The 23,833-nt window shown below is 40.7% G+C and overlaps 1 protein-coding gene across 3 annotated transcripts in view; it reads right to left on the bottom strand.

Annotated features, from left to right (window-relative positions):
• Positions 1-23,833, bottom strand: part of LOC140694720 (uncharacterized) — a 153,367-nt gene that overhangs the window by 115,222 nt on the left and 14,312 nt on the right. Inside the window, exons 2-9 of one of the 3 annotated variants that reach the window (XM_072957831.1) lie at positions 14,423-14,481; positions 14,073-14,225; positions 13,433-13,556; positions 8,802-8,861; positions 8,546-8,703; positions 8,147-8,267; positions 2,930-3,039; positions 1,457-1,580 (exon numbers count right to left, since the gene is read on the bottom strand). In XM_072957831.1, coding sequence (XP_072813932.1) covers positions 1,457-1,580; positions 2,930-2,985 — 180 coding nt within the window. In that variant the 5' untranslated portion in view covers positions 2,986-3,039; positions 8,147-8,267; positions 8,546-8,703; ... (2 more) ...; positions 14,073-14,225; positions 14,423-14,481. Of the gene's footprint in view, positions 1-1,456; positions 1,581-2,929; positions 3,040-7,160; positions 7,436-8,146; positions 8,268-8,545; positions 8,704-8,801; positions 9,060-9,145; positions 9,415-13,432; positions 13,557-14,072; positions 14,226-14,422; positions 14,482-23,833 lie in introns of those variants that run through there. The other 2 variants (XR_012070321.1, XR_012070317.1) reach the window with 2 other exon arrangements.

The raw sequence follows: 23,833 nt of genomic DNA, 5'->3' as shown, positions 1-23,833 counted from the left end.
TTCAACCCCCAACAATGTGTGTCACGTCCCTGTGTTTAACTCTTATGCTAAGCAAGATAACTTTTTGTAGATTATGGTTATAAACAGATGAGGTATAAAAATACATACAAGGACACACATCTACTCTAAGATGCTCACTAACTCCACTATTTTGTTTCTACTTATTTCTATTAAAAAATATTAAGAACCTCTGCAGTCAGTATAGCAAAATGTTACTGGGCTTTAAATCCAGAATATAGAGGTGTTAAATGTGTCATTACTCATACTTATTTGTATGTTCACAATACAAAATTATTTGAAAGTCCCTCTCACCTCCCCCTACTCACTACTGGCTCTCACCTGAGCTCCCAGACCACACATCTAACAACCTTTCACTTTACCCACAGCTGAACTCATCAGTTTTCCGCAGAACTCCCTCTGCAGCTTTCCCTCCTCAGAGCACAGAAGGACCATCATTTACCTCATTAATCCACCCAGAAACCTGGGCCTTACTCCATCCTGCATTCACAGCCAGCCTTCATCCTTTCCTTTTTACCATCTAAACATGCCTTCAATATGTTCGCTTTTAAACACTGACCGTCCCACCGCTCAAGTGGAAGCCACCAACACTGCCCACCTGGACTCACGAGTCTCCTAAGTGGCCCCACAGCCGCTCTCCCCTACTTGAGACAAATGGGACTGTGCCACTCCCGCGCTTTTTGGACTCTTTTAAGACCCACTCTTCTTAGAAGAAACTCCAAGTTCTTCACCAGGTGAAAGTCTTTGCCATGAAATTGTCACCTCAGGGAGGGCAGGACCCGCCCTCTCCCCTTGGCCCCGCCCTCTGGCAGAGCATCAGCTTGGGAGGACCTGCTGAGCTACACCAACCTGTATTCTAAACCTGGTCTGAGTTCTTAGCAAACTGCTTCACTTATCCATACAATTCCAAGGTAAATTAGAAAGATTTTAGATGTTGAGCTAGACTATTGATTTTGGGATTTTGCACTAGCAACCTGCAAGGACATGTTCTAAAGATTCTGTCTTCTTAAAACCACACCCAGGTTAAAGGAGTATTTGTGGAATGTCTTCGGAGGAAAAGGGACTGTACTTTTACAGGCTTTATGTTTTATAACATGAACAACCCGGACAGGGTCACAAATGGAACCGCCTCACAAGTGACAGAAGACAGGTGAGAGGCACAAAGCAACAGGTTGCAAAGATGGTAAGAGTAAACATGATTCTCCAACCCCCCCAAAAAATTTTTGAAACAACCAAAAATTCTGAATTTTAAAAGTAAAAGAGTATCATATAGAGAAATGAAATAAATAATGCTCTTCATCAGGGTTTCAAGATCTCACTCCAGAGTTTTTAGCAGGCCATACTGAATCCTAGCACAGAAAAATCAAATGGACTTGTAGTGAGAAAGTTCCAGGAAAACTGCAGTAATTCCTCCACTTGTGTAAGGACATACACTCACCTGCTGTAGGTGAATGTAAACCGCATTCTGGATAAATTCGAAAGCTTCCAGGCTCCGCTTCTGGATGCCAAGGACATGGACAGCTTGGAAGCATGCTTCTAACTCAGTCACCGGCATTTTTACACTGCAGGGGAAACGGAGGCACCCAGTCAAGAGCAGAGATGTTCCTGTCGTGTCTCACAGGCTGTGCCTCGGGGATTCAGTGCCCTGCAGCAGCCCGGCCCCAGGCAAGGACCAGCAGCGTTTTCCACCCAAGCAGGAGGGGCACTGTGCTTGAGAAAGCCCATCTCCGATGGGGGCAAGAGGGGCTGGTGGGGTTCAGTGAACCTATAAATGCCCACAGAAATATGCCTGCATTCATTCAAGTGATGCAAACAACTGTAGCAGGCTATTTAACAAAATTTCAATTGTCAGTGGAAATTTTGCCATTCCTTTCCGCTTGTCCCCTGCACTCTGAGACAGGCTTAGGCTCTCTTACACCTGCAGCTCTGTGCAATAGTTGTGAAGTCATTTTACTTTACAGATACCACGGTTCTGCCCAGGGTGATATCCAGCCCAGAGAGGTGGCCCAGGCCAATTTAAAGCTATGTGGCTTGCGTGCAGGGACAATTACAGGAGCTGGTTCCGGAGCCAGGCCCCTCCCCACCTCTGCTCCCCTCTCTCCCGAGGCCCCGCTGCCAAGCACTCAGGCTCCGTGATCTTAAGTCCTACTCTTCTACTCTACTCCAAACCCTTTTCCTTTTCTTTTTTTTCCCTAATTATTCCCAGCTGGAGTGATTTTTCAATCTCAATATCTGAAAAAATTCCTGCAGCCGAAAAAGAGGTCTCCAGAGGTCAATGCCCATATGCTAGTTCCTGAAGAGAGCCCCTGGCTACGGGGACCCTCACCAACACTCACGGGGCATCAGAGATGTTGCAGGGTCGGCCATCCCCTACAAGAGTTTGCTGTCACCCCAATGCCTGCACAGCATCCCTGCTCACAAAATATAGTTGGTACACTTATCGGTTATTAAGAAGCAAAAATACAAAATTGCTCATATTTCTTACTAATATTATCTATGAAGCTGGAAACGGAATTGTAATAAAATGTAACAGTTTTTACCCTATGTTAAATCTGTTCCTTTGAGTTTAAACCTGTGCCCTGTTTCCTAGGCTCAGACTTGGTAGCTCTGCACCATTTGAAAAAGAAAGTTGCCTTTAGCCTGAAATCTGCAGGAAAGCCTATTCTCCTGGCCCTGATCTTTAAAAATGTTAGCTCATCTGCACTTCTGTAGAGATGGCAAGTTGCATAATAGAGAATAGCCTTTGTTTTTTTGGAGGTTTTACAGGGGTACCATGATTTGATCCACATGGACAGCTGCAAGAACAGCGGATTCAAAGGACAAACAATTCATAAAGCAAGAAGTATGCAACAACCAACCACAACTCCCCCCCCCCCCCCCTTTTTAGTATAAAAGGAGACTGAATTCTTACTTGGGGAAGATAGTTCTCCAGGACATCAGTCTGCCGTCTTCTGGGTCTGCCAGCATTGCAAGTGAAGTCACTATTCCTTGCTCCAACACCTCATCTCCCGGTTTATTGGCCTGTCATGTGGCGAGCAGAACGAGTTTGGACTCGGTAACAAAATGACTGCATTGGAGGTAGTATGTCTCCAATGTTTCCTCGTTTCCAATATGTAACATGCACATCATTTATGATCTAGTGCAAATAATTCATCAAAGACAACCACAAAAAGAAACTATACTCACCTAGCTATCAACACTGAAGTCACAACCTGTCAATTTTATATGATGTTGAACAACACAATGGAAAAACCTAACATAGGGAGTTGATTCCACGGAAATAAAATTATTTCTACTCCTTCAATACTTTTTCTTTTCTTTTCTATTTTATTTTGTTTTGCTTATTGAAAGGAAAATAAAAGTCAAGTCATTTTATTTCACGTATTTTTGTTATAGCTACATTCTTTAAATACTACAAAGAGATTTAAACTGCAAAAAAAATTGTTCATATATTAGTATAAAGATATGTACACAATCAATGGGGATTAGGAAAGGAATGGACATTTACTAAAAATCCACTGCAATCTTGTCTTTTACAAGCATATCCTGGAATATAAGCTGTATGATCCAGGGGGCCCCATCCCCATTCTCACTGTTGAGTCCCTTAGCAATCAACTACTAAGGCACCAGCATAGAACCATGTGATCAGTATTTGAGGAAGAAATTAGGGAATTAGCACATTCAATTCTAAAACAAAAACCCTAAAATAAATACTGAACTTATTTACAGATAAAGAAAATTGGAACCAAAAAAGTAGTTATTTCCCCAAGGTCACAAAGCTAATAACTGGTAAAGACAAGATTTGAACTCATCTGCCTGATTCTAAAAACTAAGGTGGAAATCCCATTCAACTGGGGAGGGTCCAGCAGCAGAGCCTATCACCCTATCTTTGTTCAGATCTAGCCTTAGACAGCCTGAGACAGCACCCCATTCCTATGGAACTCGAGGGCAAATGATAACAATAAGGATTTTATATCCAGCAGTTTGTTAGGTCTCATTTATATAAAGTGTCAGCAGGTCAGCAGAAAAACTCTGGAAAATATGAGTGGGTCCAGAGCTTTCTGCTGATTAGTAACTCAGTCTCTCAGGACATAGTGACCTTCCCATGAGAGGCCTCATGGACATAAACTAAAGGCAGCTGAGCAATGAAAACTAACAAGAACCTGGAACTCAAGCAAGAAGGTTCCCTGCCATCCCCCACCCAGTTGCCTCTTCACCCGCATGGACACGATGGCAGGAGACCCAGATTCTTGTCCAAGTTACATCATCATGGATTCTCATCCATAATAATGTATGACTCTATGCCGCCTTATGTCCATTAAAACTCAAATATGATAACACCAATATCTCAGCAGAATATCTATGTCTCCACTTCCTGTCTTCTAATAGGAGAATATTTTTATGGACAAAAAGCAGAAATCCAATTTAAAAAACCATGCACGAAGCCAGGTGAAATTCTGCTTAAGAGACTGCTCTCACGCTGAGTAAATGAAAACTCAGAAAAAGTGGCCCTTCTCCCTCAGTAAATGGGAGGTAGCCTGATGTGTGTGTGTGTGTGTGTGTGTGTGCACGTGTGTGTGTGTGTAAATCAAATACAATGAATTCTGGGATGTGTACAGTTTTTTTAAGTCACTGTCATTTCATGGGAATGAGCCAACATTTAAATAATTTGAATCTAGTGTTCTGAGAGAGTCTCGGGCTCTTGGTGGAGGAGGTGAAAGGGGAGAGTGAAGGAGGAAAGAGGTACATGAAGCAAAGAAGTAAGAATACTGCCAGGGAAAGGCAAGACGTTAGTTTTGTTCTTCCTTGCACCACATACAAATTAGGGACTCGCTTTCTGCTGATGACTTATCGAGCACTGAGTTGCAGGAGAAGAGGGGACAGCTCATTGCTCACTGAGCTTGTGACTGTACGTGGCATCTTATAGACACAAATCATTTACCCTGATCAAACACTCTAGCAGCAGGCTGTAATTCTTCTGTTTTGAGAGACAACAAAGCAGGAGTTCAAACAGGATGCATAACTTGACAAAAGTCAGAGGTCCAGTAAACTAAAGAGGATTAATTCAAACTCAGATCTGAATGCAGAGTCTGATCTTCCCACTCCCAGGACTGGAAAATCCTTAACACAGGCTCCCCAGCTCCCCTGCATTGTTCCTGGCACCAAGCATTTGCCATGGCAATGGTCACCATTTCTCACAGACACAGCGCTCTGTGCAGCAAATGACCTTGATCAGACCTTGATCATCTACCTGCCACGCCCACCAGGCTTCACCATACAGGCAGGAAAGCTGGCTTTCAAGTGCCTACAAAGCCATTCCTTGTCTAACCTGGGCTCTTCTGTGGTTTCTCCAGCCTAAAGGCAGCCATGAAACTGCTCACAGTTTGTACATGAGCCACACTACCTCTCTCCATCTGTCTCCCCACCTATACTACTTAGCTATGAACATTTTGAGAATCTTCGACACAAATTTTTAAAAACAAAAAAGAAAGGATTCTGGAACAACTACTTAATACTTACAATTTTAAATGACAAATTACAAAGTGAGTATTTACAAACCGAATCTTCCTTTCTAAATTTCAGTTTTAAGCGTTTAAAAATATAATAGCAAAAATTTTTCACTTACAAAATTGACAAAAACATAAACAATAATCTGGAATAAGTTAAAAAATAATGCCCATGTTCTAAATGGAGAAACTTCAGGGCTGTACTGAGGGGTAAAGTAAGAGGTGAGAATGTAGAGACATCAACAAATTGCATGGAGGAAAGCAGTTTTGTAAAGATGTAAGTTCTCATCAGAATAATTCAAAACTTACTGAAAACTCCCATGACAACTCCAATCTGATTTTTTTTTAACTTGAACAAAATATTTTGGAATTCTTCAGGAATAATAAAATCATAATACTAGACAAGAAAATTTGGGATGGAAGAAAAGAATGAAAAAAAATTCAGACTGCCAATTATTAAATAAATTTTTACAATATGTAAGTTATGGTGCTGGAGTAAGAAAGGCAGATTGACAGAAGGGAACCATGAGCTCAAAAAGAGACTCTAGTGTACATAAGTATTTTGTAAAGGTGGGATTTCAAATCAAAGAGAAAAGTATGACTTCAGTAATTGTCCTGAGACAATCAGACAATCACCTAGAAAGAATAAATACTATTCCTCTCATAAGGACCACAAGATAATTTACAGACAGTGATGTAAATATAAAAAAGTACTAATAACAGCAAATACAACACTTTGTTCTTATTAACTCAACTTACCCTTACATTAACAAGTACTATTATCATCTCCATCTTAGAGATTAAAAAAAACCTACAGAGGAGATTTATTCCAGTATAAGAAATTATTTTTAAGAATAATTTCAAAGATAAAACACATAAGGAATACATTTATTATCATAAGAATATTTTGAGACACTACCAAAATTAAAATCCTCCTAAACAAAATGAAAGGCAAGAAATGACAAGAAAAAGCTCTGTGATACATGTTGTTGAAGACAAGAAGTTAATGTTCATAACATACAAAGAGCTGTCACAAAGCAACAAGAAGCTCCCCCACTTAAATGTGTGCAAAGGATAAAAGGAATCATTCATTTTAAAAAAGTCAAATGGCTAATGAGTGAAAAATGCTCAATACCTCACTGGTCATCAAATGCAAACTAAAACAATGAAAAAGCACTTTTGCTCATCATATTGGCAAATATTTTTAAAAGATATTCTATCTAGTGTCCATCTGTGGGAGAAGAAACCATGAGCGACATTTTCAGAGGACGACATGTCAATGGATATGTAAACTCTGAAAAACGTACGTACACACTGACTCAACACCACTTCTACGAATCGTTTCCTCTAGGAAAAAACAAATTTAGTCCAAAAAGATGTACCCATCAGGGCATTTACACAGCACTGTTTACAATGGTGGGAAGAAAAACTGAAGTGAAATCATATCCAGCAATAGAGAATTGGTTACATAAGTAATTGTGCATCTTTTCATTCCCCTATGGAAGGAATTTCTAGCGTTACTTGAATGGAGTCTGTGATGAATGTAAATGTCACATCCAGGGACTAAATTTCCAGAAGCCTTAACTAAAGGAATACTCATAAAAGATCACAGGAATGTCTGTACAAGAAGGATGCCAGTCAAATATCCTTTCTGACAGTGGAAAATGGAGAAAACTTAACTGTCCACCATCAAGACAATGATGCGGTAAATCACGACGAGCTGCGAGCAATGAGGGAGCCGGCGTTTCGCCGTGGTCCAGGGCCTTGTCCACAGCATTCTCTCACCAAAGGTGTGCGTGGGAAAGAGACCACACCCGCAAATCAGGAGACCCCTCCACTCTATCTGAAAGGACCGTGTGAGTCTGGAGTGGGAGGACGTCTATGATATACACCTGAGTGATTAAAGCGAGCTGCAGAAAAACATATAGTATGGTCTCATTTTTAAATAAAGCATATATACACACACGTATACATGGAATTCTCATATGTGTGTATATATGTATGTCATAGGCATAAAGGTCATGAAACATATATATCAAATTTTCAACAGTTTTTACTCTTCGGAAATAAGGGGAAGGGAGGTAGGGCCTTCCTCTACCACCACAGTTCTCTTTTCAGTATTTCAGTTAAGTATACTTGGAATTTAAAAGTTTATTTAAGTCCGAAGTAAAATGGACAATGCCTCCACAAGACAGAATGCTATACTGGTCATCAAAAATCATGCCAGAGGAGATAGAATATTGTAGAAAAACATATAAAAAGCCGAATGGAAAATGGAGGTGTCCACACAGTAAACAGTCACAGAGTGCTCTCTGGTTTTTTATGACAGAGGTGATCCACACTGATGAAAATATACGTTAACGTGTTAATTATTATCTTTGAATAGCGGGACAAGGATAGCCTTTTTTGCCCCCTTTTTCAGAGTTATTATTTTAAATGCACATTCTTTTTCTTCTGAAAAAAAGCATTTTTAGGTGTGTAGTACTATGCATTGGAGAATAATACAAGAATACTTAGAGAAACAAGTAACTAGGAGACAAAGCAGCAGCATCACACAATGTAGGACGGGCGATCCTGATTAACACCATGAAGTTACATAAGGACCCACAAAGTGAGAGCACCTGCTGTAACAGGGCGTGGCCCCCTTCTATTTGTCAGCAGTGTCTTCAGGGCTGAGGCAGTTCTGAGCACGGCCAGTGTCAGTGCTGGTGTCTTGATTGATGCTACTGGGGGTGAGGGCACCTGCAAGCCGAGAGGAAGAACAGAAATCATCCTCTGCCTTTTCTGTCTTGTTTCTTTGTTACTTTAAAAGAGAGCCATATATAAGATAAACCGTGTATCTCCCCAAATGAAATTTCAGTAATGAAACCGTTTTTAAACACTTCACAGCTTATATTCTGCCTATAACTGTCTTTTCAACAAAGATCATATTTATTAAATGTTAATTAACTCAGTTAATTAACTCCCTGTTGAAACATTCTAGTAAAGAACATGAAATGCAGTATGTAAAAGAACCACACCTGCAGTGACTAGCTCAGCTGTCTTGACGGCAGTGCAGTCAGCCCCCACCATCCCGTGGCCCTGAGCTCCTGATGCTGGGAAGAGATTACGCTGCCGCCTCAGATGGAGAGAAACGGTGAAAGCATTTCTTGAACCCTACAGCACTGACAAAACATAACTGACAAATCCCAGGCCCCTTTGAGGCTCTCATTTTCTGTTTCTGGCCAACCCCCATCAATGAGCAGAACCACCCAATCCCCGAGCCATGGGACTCACGTGGGAAGCAGTTTTGGAGAAATTTCCAGGTATAGAATGTAACCAACTATACATAGAACTCTGAAAAAAGAAAAGATGCCATACTCTGATTTTGGAAGACACTCAAAATATTCTCCTAAGCCTTAGTAGCTGGAAAGGCTGGGCTTCTCCTAAGTCACTTATTTATTTCACAGCCAGTAAGCATCTCCCTCAAATCCTGCTTCCCTGTGTCTGCTGGGAGCTTGAAGCACACTGCTGCTGTCGATCTTATAAGTCACATGGCAGAGGCATGTGTCTCACGCCTGCAACCCTCACACAGGCTCGCCTCCTAGCCTCACTGTCTGAACTGGGCCCCATTTTCTCACCTGTTTATTTGGTATCTGTTCTTCTGTAAGCTACCTGAAATGCATTTTGGAACATGTCAGAAGAAGCAGTGGGTTGAGAAATGGACAGATTGAGAGGTGAGAGATGGGCAGACAGAGAGAGAGACTCCAAGAAAAGGGGAACAAATAAAATTTCCTATGCAAAACCCTCTTCTAATCAGGGAAGGAAACCACCACGGAAAAGTGTGAAGAGGCAGGTAGCTTAGGACTGTTTCCTGGATTCCATGAAAAGTAACACCAAGAGATGAGAGGGTAGAACTTTAAATAGTAAAAGAAAAAAAGCACGCATGCTTGAAAAATATATCTACAATATGTACTTTCTAAAGAATAGACTGAAATCAGCAGGACCCAATAACACTATACTTGGGTATTTACAGAAGTGAGAATCCCATCTCCAAACCACAAGGCATCCCTTCAGAGCACTGACAGTCTACATGGGGCGGTCATAAAGCCATCACCGCAAAAGCTATGCTACCCTGCACTTACGAGGAATGAGCAGCTGTGCTCAGGCTGCCCACGCGCGTCATTTACACCCCACAGCACCTCTACGGGGGGGACGCCTAGCGAGCCCCGTCTCTGCAGGACAGAAAACCAGTTCTGGAGAGGCTAAGCCGACTTACCAGTTCTCCATCTCACAGGACTGGTCTCTCGAGAGCAGGACACGAACTCGGACCCACGATTGTAACCATGGTACTACAGTGTTTTGTGTGCTGTTTGTGTGTATAATACATTTGTTTCTATCATGAAAGGTTATTTAATAAATGATCGGTTGTCTTGTCTATCTCATTAGCTCACAATCAATCTTTATACTGTTGAATTGTACTCTTTTCCCCTGAAGAAAGGAACGGAAACAGCGGGGGTCAGAAAGAGGTGGGGCTCCATTCTTTATCTGGGATCTCATCTCATTGAAGTCCCCAAACAGGGAAAAGGAGCAAATGTTCTCTTTATCTTTTAAAGAGAGGGCTCCAGTGATGGTGACTTATTCAATTACAAAATCAAGGCTGGGGAAAGGGCACATGCAGCAACTAGAGCAGTATCAGCTGTAGGAAGGTCAAAAGTGCTCATGGGAGGGCTCAGGGGGCAGCCTCATTTAATTTCAATCAATAAAACAATAACAAACTCTAAAAATACTGGCCTACAATGGATTAGCTCTTTCTTGACATCTAGCAAGTTTCCACAGCCCACATGTAACATTATCGGGAACCAGTGAAAGGAAGAGTCCACAGACAAGGAAAATCAATGCCACAGGCAGGCTGAAACCCAGGCTGGAGTTTAGGAAGAGAAAGGGCATAGTTAAGAACTGGGGAAAGGCTGGGGAAAAAAATCATCACAAGGACTCTCAAGCATCATCCAACAATCATATAATCATTCATTCAAGAGAGAGTTACTGAGGTCGTATTCTGTGCAAGATTGTACAGCGGGTGAAGCAAGAGCGCAGCGTCCATGGTGGCAGCAAGTTGCGGGGCTCAAATACACTTCTGATCCCAGTACCTTGCACACTTGTCCTCAATATAAAGGCAAAGATAATTAAAGTAAAATAATACTCTGTAAACTCAAAGCATTGTTGAAAACAAAAGTTAAAGAAGACCTAAATACCAGGACAGACACTCCACACACATTCCCCTATCAAAAGAAAGTGCTCTTGGAATGGCAGTGCTCCCCAGAGCGATCCGTATATTCAACGTGGTCTCGATCACAATCCCAGCGGGCTCCTCTGCAGAAACTGACTATCTGCTGCTACAATTCATATGGGAATTTGAGGATCTCAGTAACCTATACGTACTTGAAAAAGAAAAATTTGAGAGGACTTATAATTCTCAATTTCAAACCTTACAACTGTATCTCCAGGTGAGATTAGAGGCCATTGTGAAGTTATTACTGTGTTAATCCTTATTTACTAAATTCTCTACAATGAATATTACTGTTACAATAAGAAAAATAAAAAGTAAGTTATCCTTTAAAACATGCACACCAATTCATTCATTGGGAAAAATTATTCTATCAATTAAGAGATAAATATCTATTGAAAAAGGACAACTTAAAAACAAGAGTGCATTTGCATTTTTCATAAATTGAAAACTGAAAAGCACAAAGACGTCAAGTTTCTAGGGAGACCAATGCAACATATTAATAGTTATTTTCAGAAATTCTAATTTAACAATGAAAACTCTGGAAAGGGAAAATCGTGACTGAGAGCCAACTGCAAACACATGGAGAGCAAAGGCCTAGAAATCACAGTTCCTTTAACTCTGCTCCTAACACAATAGGAGAGGAAATTCCTCACTGAGGGGACAGTGGAATCCCATGCATAAGACAGGATACACAGTACAAACTGCACTAGAATTGGGGGTGATTTTTTTAGAAGAATTCTAAAGTTATAAAATTGCTGAAAAACTATTAAAACACTGACAGAAAGATTAAAACACACAGTCATATATATTATATAGAAACATATGTAGTCTGCTCCCATGTTGCATTTAAATACAAATATATTTGTTCATTTATGGGCACTTATGACTTTATCCCTGGTAGAATATTTCAACTAAAACAAATAATCAATATAACACTCCTTTGTCAAATCTACTTGATAAGTTACTCTGCTATGTAAACATAATGTGTCTAAGATAGATCTAAAATTAGTGAAAAAGAGCTTTGTATGGCTTCTTGAACTATTCTCAAAATTCAAAGCTTAATTTTAAAACAGATCTGAACAGTAATTCTATATTACCTTTTCCGTCGTGAAATGAACAACACAGTCTGTTGTCAAAATTCTTTCCTTACAATGATTCACGAGCACCGTATCCTCACAAAACTGCTGGACAGCAAGGCACTATCCAGACACTGTGACCCAACAAATGAAACACAATGAAGACAGTGACCCTATTTTGGAGGGCTTATAGTCTGTGTCAACACCAGGGTTTTATATGATTGGTTTGATTGGTTGGCAAAATAAAATCGATCAAGTACTTTCTTCTTTGAGCATTCTATAAGTCATGACTCTGCTGTTAGTGTCATGAGCAGGAAAGACTTAAGCATGACTTGATTAGATCAACTAGCAACAATCATCACTGGAGAGTGAGTAATAAAGAAGTTAACTGATAGCAGTGCTTCTCCCTACATGAGACCTAAAATAAATCGACACTGATATCCGAAAAGAAAATGAGAATTTGAGGTCCCCAATAAGAAAAAAATCTAACAAGAAATCAAAAAAGTAAAGATTTTTTCATTAACGTTTCCTGGAAAGATTGGAGCATGGTGGTGTTGAGCTCAGATGCTAGGGAAAAACATGAGGGTCTGAATTCCCACAGCACTGGGTAGCTTTGACACTAATATGTCAGTCAAATTCTCTGCATCTCAGTCTCCGATGCATAGACTGGGGACAACAACTGCACCCATCTCCTAGAACGGTCCTAAGAATTAAGTTATTTTATATATACAAGTTTTAATAAAATACATCAGATATTAAATATTACCCCAAAAGCACAAGGAAAAATGAAAACAGAGATAAATTGGAGTTCATTAAACTTTAAAACTTTGCTTCAAAAAACACCATCCAGAAAGTGAAAAAACAACACTCAGGAGAAAATTTTTTCAAATCATTTATCTGATAAGGAATTTGTGTATCAAAAAAAAAAATTCCACAGCTCAACAATAAAAAGGCAACTCAATTAAAAAATGAAAAAAGAATCTGAAAAGATATTTTTCAAGGAAAATATACAAATGGCCAATAAGCACAATGAAACGGTGTTCAATAACATTAGCTCTAAAGGAAATCAAGTCAAAACAACTAGGAGAAACCGCTTCACATTCACTACAATAGGTTAAAATCAAAAAAAGATTAACAAGCACTAATGAGGACACAGAGGAAGCGGAGCCCGCAGCCATTGCTGGTGAGGATGTAACACAGCGTGACCACTTTGGAAAACATCCTGGCACGTCCTCAGAGAGTTGAACATTTGGCTTCTGAATGATCCAGCAATTCTGCTTCCTGGGCACACAAGTAAGAGAACTGAAAACAAATGTTAACATAAAAACTCCTACAGGAATATTCACCATTACTTTTCGCCATTAATTTTCAGAGCCAAAAAACAGAAACAACCCAAATGTCTATCACGTGATGAATGGGTAAACAAAGGGGCCCAGCCATACAGTGAAATATTATTCAGCAATAGCAAAGCATAGAGTACTGACCCAGGCCACAACGTGGACAAACATTGAAAACGTTACTCAGTGTGAAAGAAGTCAGTCAAAATAGACGGTTCCACTTACATGAAGTGACTTGATTTGCATGAAATGTTCAGCACAGGCAAATCCACAGAGACAGAAGAGTGGCTCCCTGGGGCTTGGGGAGGATGGGGAAGTTGATAATGTCTGCTTATGCATACTGGGTTTCCTGTTGGGGGGAAGAAAATATTCTAAGATTGACTGGGATGCACATTTCTGGGCATAGAGTAAAATCCACTGTACATTTTAATGGGTGATTTGTATTAAAACTGTTAAGAACAAAAGCACCTCGGATTAGTACCTTCCATAGTAAATGCAAATTGCTAACATTTATTACAGGAAGAAGAAACTGCCCTCAGCATGAAAGCAGGAGATCAGCAAATATTAGTTAACCGAAATTGGACAAGAGCATTTCACTTGAAACTGTTGCTGAGTGTACAAGAAATATTCAGACATGACAAGGAAAATCAGTTTGACATCAAATGCAAATCAAGGATTCGGCAAGCCCAGCTGCTACAAATGACCAGAGAAGAAACCTGGTTCTTAAAACAAGCACCAGAGCCAACAAGGAAATGGTGGTGAGGAAAGCAGGCGGCCTAAAATCTGGAACAGTGTGCTACAAATAATTTCTCCACTGAAAATTCAAAAATAAAATGAAAGTGATGTAATGCTGTGTTGAACTCACGTGAATGGGCTTCCTGCAGTGCTTGACAGTTCTGTAACCCCGAATGACTCAGGAGAATCAGCATGGCTCCTGGGAGTCCCCAAGTAACTGCCCATCAGCACGCTGACCACCATCACATCTGCCAGGGTTGAATTGCAGAGAAGAGAGCAACCTCTGAAAGGCACAGGGAATGTTGACAAGGGAATAAAAGGCTGCGGTCAATCCTGGGACAGAGGCCCTGTGAGCAGAGGCCAGAAGGCTGCAGGTGAACTGGAGTGGCCCTGGGGCAGGAAGGGACCACAGGGGAGCATATCTCAATTATCTCCTCTCTCTCCCTCGGGTAGGAGGGATAAAGCCTGCATCCTTCTCACCTGGAACTGTGGGTTCTGGCTGGCGGAAGTCTTACCGACACGGAATGAATTTCTCAAGACTGCGGAAAAAGGAAAGAAAGCGAGAGGGATTAGGGAGCCAAATCCACGAGTCTCTCAAATGCTCCCATATTTATTGTGTATAATCAAAGTAAAAAGTCAATTACAGTTGTGAGATAGTAGGCAGGAACTTGGGGAAAGAAGGGATGAGACAGAGATTGTAGACTCCACCATGAGTACTAAGGCTTAGTTTACCTTTAGGGAAGTCATGGGCTGAGGGGAACAAGATACATTTTTTAGACATGTTCATTACAAAGCAGACCACCAGACCAGCCTGGTCCCTGTTTTGGGGATAATAGACTATCTAACACCACACAGGCCTGGCGTTTATAGCTGAGGGCCTGGGTCATTGCTGTGCAATAAGCAGTGTGCTATCTATAACCTCAAATATGCAAGCAAGGCATTGTCTCTGCTTTTTATGGCAAGGAGACAGGAGTGAGGATGCACAGGTGTTTGCTTTAAAGCAGTTAATAAGCACATTTTTTTTCTTAAAGTTGACAGGCGGCTGGGATGTGTTACAACTTGTTAACTCAATCATGGGCTCCCACATGGAACCATTATGGAGGACATCCTAGGATGAAAAATCCTGGCTCTGGATCTTTTCCTGCCAGCTTCGGCCACTCCAGCAGGGTCTAGACACATCCCTGAATAATGATCCCACAGAACCACCTAAACTCTTAACTCCTGGTGCTTGAAACTTAATTTTAGCTCTACACAACTTAATGTAGAAAAGTTTCAGAAATAAAAGATATTATATTCTTTTTATATCTCATCATAAGACTGATTTTTCTGATTGCTCTAAGCTGCTTCTACATGGTAAAGCACCTAATTCTGCAGGTGAATTCAGTACTTTCCTTTGGGCATAACTAGACAGTCTGGGCTGTCTGACTTCTATTAGTCAAATACCAATACACTTAATTGATTTCTTTGTTCATCAATTTCAGCCTGGAGGTGAGGGTCTATCACTATTTTCCTCAGCCCACCCTCTACTCTTTTCTCATCAGCATCTCAGGCCTCCTGAAAACAAAACAAAGCATTTGTTTCCCTTCATCTACACTTTCCACAAAGGCAACAGGAATCATCATGCCTAGAGAATGAATTCAACACAAATGTTAAAACAAAAATCTATAAACCTGAAGCAACTCCATCTCCGACTCATGATACACAATGACATGAGAGTAAGTGTGTCAGGTACAAAGCATGCGTGAGCCTGACCACCTCATTTCTATTCTTCAAAGGAAGGAAGGTTTTCGTATTTTTTATTATCATTCTTTGTCATTGTTTCTGATTAAGCCAAAAATTTTTTTATGAAATAATTAAGCACTGCAATAACAGATTTTCGCTGTATCAATTACAGAAGGAATTCAGAGGGGATAGGAAAACCCACCTCTGTAAAAAATGCAAAATTCCTTCCCCTGTTAAGAACACGAATACAAAATGCAACAGAGAATTCAAATTCTTGTGGAGAGGACAAAAGCCACAGAATCAAAGCAAAGTCATTATTATGACTCAATCCAAAATTCACTGGACAAACATGCTCAATGCATTCAAATAATTTTTAAGGCACACTGCAAACCATTCACTTAATTATCTACAGGCTAGAGGAAGAATTTCCCTCTATAACAGACAACATAAATCAATAGGTTGCCCCACCAAACAAGGAACAAACATCAGGTTTTTTGCAGTTCTGATAAATCAGCAAGTTTTAAAGATCAAAATCCAGAAATTTTAAACATTCATTCACACCAGAATGAATCAAGCACTTAAAAAAAATAAATAACCCAAAGAAACTAAACACATTGATCACGTACCTGGATCAATGAGAAATTCTTGTACAGCTGGAAAAAAAGAACAGTCTATAGACTTATACTTGAAAAATAAAACTACTTTTAAAGATAACTGCTAAAACACATTTCATCATTCATGTTGCCTTGAAAAATCTGAGGCACTTGTCTCTGATCAGAAAAGCAATTCTGAGTATTAGTATGTTACAATTCAGTGCCAGTTTGCTTTAGAAGAAAAAAGAAAAGCTACTGTTTCTCATCTTGCACAAAGTTTAAAGAACCTCCCTGCCTCTATCTCCTCCCATTTTCTAAGCTCATGCTCCCCAACCCTTCTGAAACAATTATGAGAACCTCTTATTCCCACCAATATGCCAAATCACAAAAGAGTATCAATTTATTTGTGTAAATATATACCTACACCTTGAACTGGAGGAGAAAGATTTCAGAAGGCTATATGGAACTTATTGCTACATTCCTGAAATCACACACATACACGTTCACAGAGACACAGACATATACAAACTGAATTACTGGGCACTTCACAAGCTAAGGACTTACAACTTCTAGAAGATAACTTTGTAGTTAGTTTAAAATACAAAACGGTCAGCTTTTGAAAGCCTTGAACATTGCAAAATCATCCAAATATCAATGAGATCCAATTAGCCTTCTCTGTAGAATGTAATTCCCCATGATGGCAAAGCAGACCCTAAGAAGTAGTGGATCCAAGACTCGTGTTTTTCACTAGCTATGATCGTTTTAAAACACGTAAACAGATTTAGAAAGGTATGTCCCTATGACATTTATTCTTATTGAGATGGCATATGTATTCAATTGTCTATGCAGAAAATAGGACCCATGATGGTGTTTAAGAAATATTTTGTGTATTGAAATATTTATTTTTAAGTGCAGACAAGGAGGGTGGGTATTACTCCATTGTAGAGCACCTGTTGTGCACGCACATGTTCCTGGCTTCAATCCCCTGTACCTTCATGAAAATAAATAAATACAAGTGCTTACTTAAAAATAAGAATAAATTTATATAAAAAAATAAATGCAGACTAAAAACCACTGCAATCTAGGAGCCACAATTATAATAAAAAACATGTGTTTCTATCAAATATTGACTATATGCCAATCACAGAGACAACCACAAATCACACCTGACAACCATCACGTGTGATTCTCAGCAATCCTACTAAGTAGACACGGATGAGAAACCCGGCTCTGCGGATGAGGAGACGGAGCTCGGAGGAGCCGGGGACACTGACCGTCCTGCTCCCCGTGACACCGCGTCAGCCCAGGGCAAGCGCTGACAGAGCTGCACTGAGGGGACACCCAGCTGCATGGAACCATGGGGGATTGGGGAGTCCTAGAAAATACTCAAAAGTGTTCAATGAAAAACCAGCTCAAATGTGTTACTCTGTGCCCCATCCTCTAAACACAGAACATGTCTGGGACCTTTTTGATGCCTCCGTGTCCTTTCTGCCATCATCAGTTACGTGCCCTCTCAGCGCGACCAGTCATGAACTGGACCCCATACGAAGTGCACTCAGATGGAAGAGCTTTAAAAGCTGTTTTATGAAGTTTGTAAGACTCTGTCTATTCCTCACACAGGCGGTCATCCAGCACTACTCACCGGTGCGGATGTACCACCTGAAATCACACCTTTCTGCTTTTTAAAATCCCTTCATGTAATACAGACTTTTAAACAGCAAAGAAGCAGCTCAACCACAGACAGTGGACATCTTTTCACCAAACGGACTCAAACAGCCCATCGGACTACCTGGAAGCCCTTTTCTTCTATTAAACCCACTTCCAGGTACTTCATCTGATTGGTGGACTCGGCCTCTGAATGGCCTACTCAGAGAGATCCCATCCTCACATCCGGGGGTGGGAGAGGACCCTGCTGCTGGGAGAAATCAGTGAGGAAGGTGGACATCCTCCAGCCATTTCTGCACGGGTAGAAATGCCACATGCTCAGAAATTATACCGTCAGCACCCCTCGGCTCCCATGGACTGGTTTCACATTAAGCAAACTTATGACACACTGATGCAAGAAAACCAGAAATTCAATTTATTAATGTAACAGGAGATGTGAAACTACAAACCAGATTGAAATATCAGAGTTCAACCATGAGTACAGATTCTCCTCCACGGCCCAATCTCGGGCAGGCAGTCACATGGCAAGCGTGGACAGAAGCAGAGCAGGAAGGGTTTCTAGATTAACTCAATGGACTAAATTTCTGTTATAAGAACAGATCTACTGCCTGGAAAACAATTAATGCCAATCACGGGGCACACTCCATGGACAGTGGCTGAAACACGACTGTGAGTACCTGTATAACTCCACTTTCCCTGTCCTTTCTGGTCTAACTGATGCAGAGGTACAGAGATCCAGGGATGCAGATACCTGTAAACACCCAAAGCCCATCCCTGGGAGCCTGGAAACCAGATAGCCAGGATTTAAATCCCAGCTCTGCCACTTACTAGCTCTGTTACCTTGGCCAAATTACTTACCCTCTGTGTGCCTCAATTTCCACACTGTAAACCTGGGATAACAATCAAATCTTTCTTACTCACTTGTTGTGAAAATTGGAGGATTCATTTCTGTAAAACTCTCAGAAAAGAATGTAGCACATTTTTGGTGCCCAACAAATTTCAATTTAATAAGAAAGTGATTTACAAGTCTCCCATCTAATCATCTTCTGTGTTTCATGACTATTCTGAGTCCCAAAGGAAATCCTTATTTCCCCTCTTATAAACTCTTGAGGAGCACCCTTCTGTTTCAAGCCACCACCTGTTTAATCTGAGGGGGGATTCCCTCCTCCCCACTCCTCTGGTCCATGGGAGACTGCTTCTCCCTTCACACCCCTGACCACTGGCCCACGGCTAGCCCTCCTCACACTAACAGATTGAGGTGTGAGTCCGGGGAGACAAGCAGGGCATATGAAAGCTTTCCTTCCCCTCCAGTGTTGGCCACCCTTAGGAAGCAGCCGGGATGCTCAGTTCCATGGCAAGACAGTCCTGTGCATTATGGGTCAGAATCTCTCAAGGGAATGCTCGCTGTGGACCAGAGTTACCTGGGACTGCGTAAGTCTCTAATTCTGGGACATAGTGTCATGACACTCACTCTCCCACAGCCCTGAATTTCATGGAGAATGTGGCTTCATCAGTAATAAAGGAGACATTTATCGCCTGCCTGTTCTTCTTTGTCATCTCTCAGTTGGCTGCTGGACACAACATGTGTATAAGTATTGGGTCCCCTTAAGCCCCAACATATATGAAGTAACAAAAATTCTGTGGCTTAACATTGGTTCAGGGCGACTGTGTAACTGTCCTGACTCTGCTGATGCTAAATTATGTGTATAGGAACTATGGAACCTCCTCAAATATCTTTCATCATAAAACCAGCTTTTCTTATTTTCCTGTTTCTCAGTAATTGCCAAAGACTATCAAATGATGGCTTCACACCAAACAGCAGTTAAGATTATGAGCCCTCTTGTCATACACACTGTGCTAAACACTTTACATAATTTCTAATTCTCACAATTCTACAAAGCAGAAATGAGTGTCCCCATCTCACAGACGAGGGAAAAACTCAGAAAGAACTGACTCAGGATCACGTAGCTCAGTGGCAGCGCGTGCACGCAAACCCAAGTCAAAACACCACACCCCTTTGTATATGTACCAAATCTCCTACCACCCATTGACACACAGCGGTGGGGATAATACTTAGGGAACTCAGTACACTTTTCAGCTTTAAGGTGCTCCAGAGGCCGCTTCTAGCTCTTTTATAAAATCCCGGCTCACTGGTTTCTAACACTGCAAGAAAAGTCCGATGTTGCAACTGTTTGCACAGGAAGTCTGAAATGTTCACAGCGAGATGATAGAATAAAACTAAGACATAAGCAGAATAATAGTTCCAGGTAGTCAGACATAATGGACATTGTGCTACCCTGAAGCACTAAGCAAAGGAATCAAAAAAAAAAAAAAAAACGTTGTTTAAGACTTCCTTTACAAACAGGAAATTTAAGACTGTAAGAAGGTGTAACAGCGCCACCTATGGCTTAAAAGGCCTTCCTGGTTGCCTGGAAAGGTGCAACACAAAAATTGCCTGTGGATCAGAAACAAGAATCAGATAACTAAAAGCTTATGTAGCACATACTGCTCTCCTAGTCCTCATGTCTTGCACTGTAGCAAAAACCAACAGACCTGTACTAGGCCTATATTCATAAAAGTCATGTCTGTATTTTTCCAACAGGAGGTAATCTAAGTATCTTGCAAAATACTTCTCAAAGAGCCAGGAAATCATAGAAGTGTATTGAAATACAAAAACATTTATTTACATATTAAAACAGCATGAGCTTTTTTCTATTAAAAAAGCTGACATGTCAAATCAATGTTTTGATATTTTAAAACCTATTAAGAGTGCAGAAAAATAAATCAAAATTTTCTTTAATCACAAAAGAGAGAAGCTTATTCCCTGAAAATGATCAATGTGGATTTTTCTAAACTTAATGCTTCTGGTCAGAGTCCTACGAATTTAAATGTCTGAGTGTATAGTTACACGGCAGCATGAACACTGAGTTGTAACAATACACATTCTGTGTAAATAATCTTCAAGGTCGTCTGCTTAAGTCAATTTAACTAGTCCCTGTCTCAATAGAATGATACAGATTTCATTAAAACTTCATACTGCACGCACACACACACACAAAACCCTGAATCCTTGTTACTTTAAGCCATATTCATATATATCCATATTGAATATGCATCAGAAACAAGCCAACCTCTTTAGTATTCACAGTTGATCCTTCTAAACTATCTGTCATTGTGACAGCACATTTTTACTAAGCAGCTCTTGGATGCTTTGTATACAAGGCGTCTACCTCTCACAGTCAGACATGGTAAACGGCATCACTCAAATTTCACAAATGAGGAAATATACTTAAGCCATGGAAACAACGTACATATTTATCATCAGGAAAGAAAAGAGTAAAGATTTTACTTTCAATATGCACTGACAAACTTTTCCTCCATACTAAGACTACATACATAAAACAAATTCAGTCATTGTAAATTATTCTGTCAATAAGCACCACTAGAGAAAAACAAGCAACATCATTAGCAATGATTGGACTTTCAAAGCCCACTCCTATTTTGCACTATAATCATTTTTAATGTTTTGTTTTTAGTGCTTACATAGCACTAATATAAAGAAAACATAAACTATTTAAGTCATTACCTGAGAATGCAACATTTGTGAAAATGTACAATTTTAATTTATGCCACTCTGTCTCACATTCTCACTGGTGTCTCTCCTTTGAAGGCCTCATCAGGCTGAGATCGCCAAAATCGGTCATTTATGGACTCACAGGAGTTCGGGAAACCACTCAACGGGAGGCTGATCAGAGGAGAAATTGAGAATGCATCCTGTGCAGCCTGGGTTCCAGCACCGAGCTAGGCACCGCCAGCTGCGTTTGATTTGGGACAAGCTGCCCACCTCTCAATCCCTCAGCTGCAAAAAGGAGACATTGATACCTACCGTCAAACACCTGCTTTGAAGTAAAACATGAGAAAAACAGTTTAGCCTTTGGTAGGTGTCCACTCACAGCAAGCTTGGTCATTATGATGATGAGGATTACTTTTAATAAGTTAAGCTAGACCAAAAATTAGAAATCACCATAAAGGAGAAACATTTTAACTCAATAAGCATTTCCTTTTGAATGGATTGATAAAAGTTCTAATGATTTTTTTAATAAACCAAATTTTGTCCATTAATTTTAGATTTACCGGTTTATGGACAAGTCTCCAAAAAAAGAATTAGAGGCCTCTAACCTCTGAATACTAAGAAAGTAAAGTTTAAAAAAATTATGGGGGAGAGTATACCTCAGTTGAGAGAGTATGTGCTCAGCACGCATGAGGCCCTCAGTTCAGTCCCCAGTAACTCCATTTAAAAACTTTTATTTAAAAAAAAGGAGAATTAAAGGAAAAAGATGGAGGACTACAGAATTTTTTTAGAGAATCCACTCAGATTTAAGATGGGGAAAAAATATCCATTTCTCACAGGAAATCTTGAGAACTATGTAAACCGGATCTGAGTTGTCTAGTCTTTAACATTATTCATGAATTCATATTACCAAGTCTTAAAACTACCTGATAACCCACAGTGGTGATAGTGATCATAAAACCTGCCAATGCGGATCGAACTCCGGCTAGGACTGCTCTGTTCTGACATCTCTGCCCCTGAGGCCTCACCAGGCTGAGAGCAATAAATTTTGTCATTCATGAGCATCTCGTGTAAGTCTTCCATTTGTGCTTCTCAGTCTCCTCTCACCAGCCCCTCTGAGGGAAGCACTGTTATCATCTTCCCCACACGCAGATAAGGTCACTGAGGTACAGAAACTAAACCTGCTCCAGGTCACATCGGCATTAAAGGACGTCTGTATTTCTGCTGTTTTGTGATTGACAAAGGAATCTGAGATATCAATACAAGATAGACTGTTAAATAATCAAGTCTGTCAGCTCTTCACCTCAAAGAGCAGATACTATAAATTCCTGATGTAGGATGAGGCTGCCGCCACAAAATGACTCAGCTAGAAATTAATATCCAAGATGAAGCAGCGGATACACATAAATATTCATGACTGTCAACTCCTCTCACGGGTCTTGGCCCTTCACTGCCTGAATGGGGGTGAAATCCCCACCCGTGTCTGGGAGGGTAGCGTGGCTCTTCCAAGTCTCACCCAGGCTTCACAGGCTGTTTCCCCCTACAGACTGTCCTAAATGATTAAAAAGCTCACAAGATTTTTACACCAGCCAAAACTGAAAGACATTTCTGCATATGGAGCACTTTCTCAGGCTTAAACCATTTTTGCCTACACTCAGCAAGGGGGAAAAAAGAAACATGACTCTGCAAAGTCTCTTAGCCTTACCACTCACAGGAGTTGAATGGTCTCAGCACAAGATGACCCTTCACATTACAGGATGAGAACAAAATAAAGCCGCCCCAACAACAAGCACTCCCAGAGACAGCGCTCAGCAGTCTTCTGCACACTCACGGTTGTGCAGCCCTCACCACCATCTATTTCCAGAACACTTCATCACCCCAATAGAACACCCCTGTCACTAGCAGTCACTCCACAACCCCCCTCCACCCAGCCCCTTGCAACCATCATCTGCTCTCTGCCACTGCATGAGCCAATTCTGGGCATTTCTAAGATCACTGAAATCAACAATATGTGGCCGTTTGTGTCTGGTTCCTTTCAGTTAACGTGCTGTTATCAAGGCTTTCCCATGTTGAAGTGGTATCAGCATGCCTCTTTTTTTTTGAAAATGTTAAACTTTATTAGAAGGTGGTAAATACTATCAAAAATAGTTAGAGTGGGGTATAAGGGGTGGGGTTTCAAAGGGAAAAGGCCGGGTTGAGCAGTCAGGGTGGACTACCCAGAGCAGATGGCTTTTTTCATATTCCCCTTTATTTATTTTTTCTTTTTTATTCACTCTTATGTCTGAATAATATTCCACTAAATGGAGATACTACATTTTGTTCTTTCATTCAGCAGCTATA

Source organism: Vicugna pacos, unplaced genomic scaffold (genome assembly GCF_048564905.1).
Source record: "Vicugna pacos unplaced genomic scaffold, VicPac4 scaffold_103, whole genome shotgun sequence".
Lineage (NCBI taxonomy): Eukaryota > Metazoa > Chordata > Mammalia > Artiodactyla > Camelidae > Vicugna > Vicugna pacos.
The sequence above is the reverse complement of the archived record's forward strand: the minus strand, read 5'-3'. Positions and strand labels throughout refer to the sequence as shown.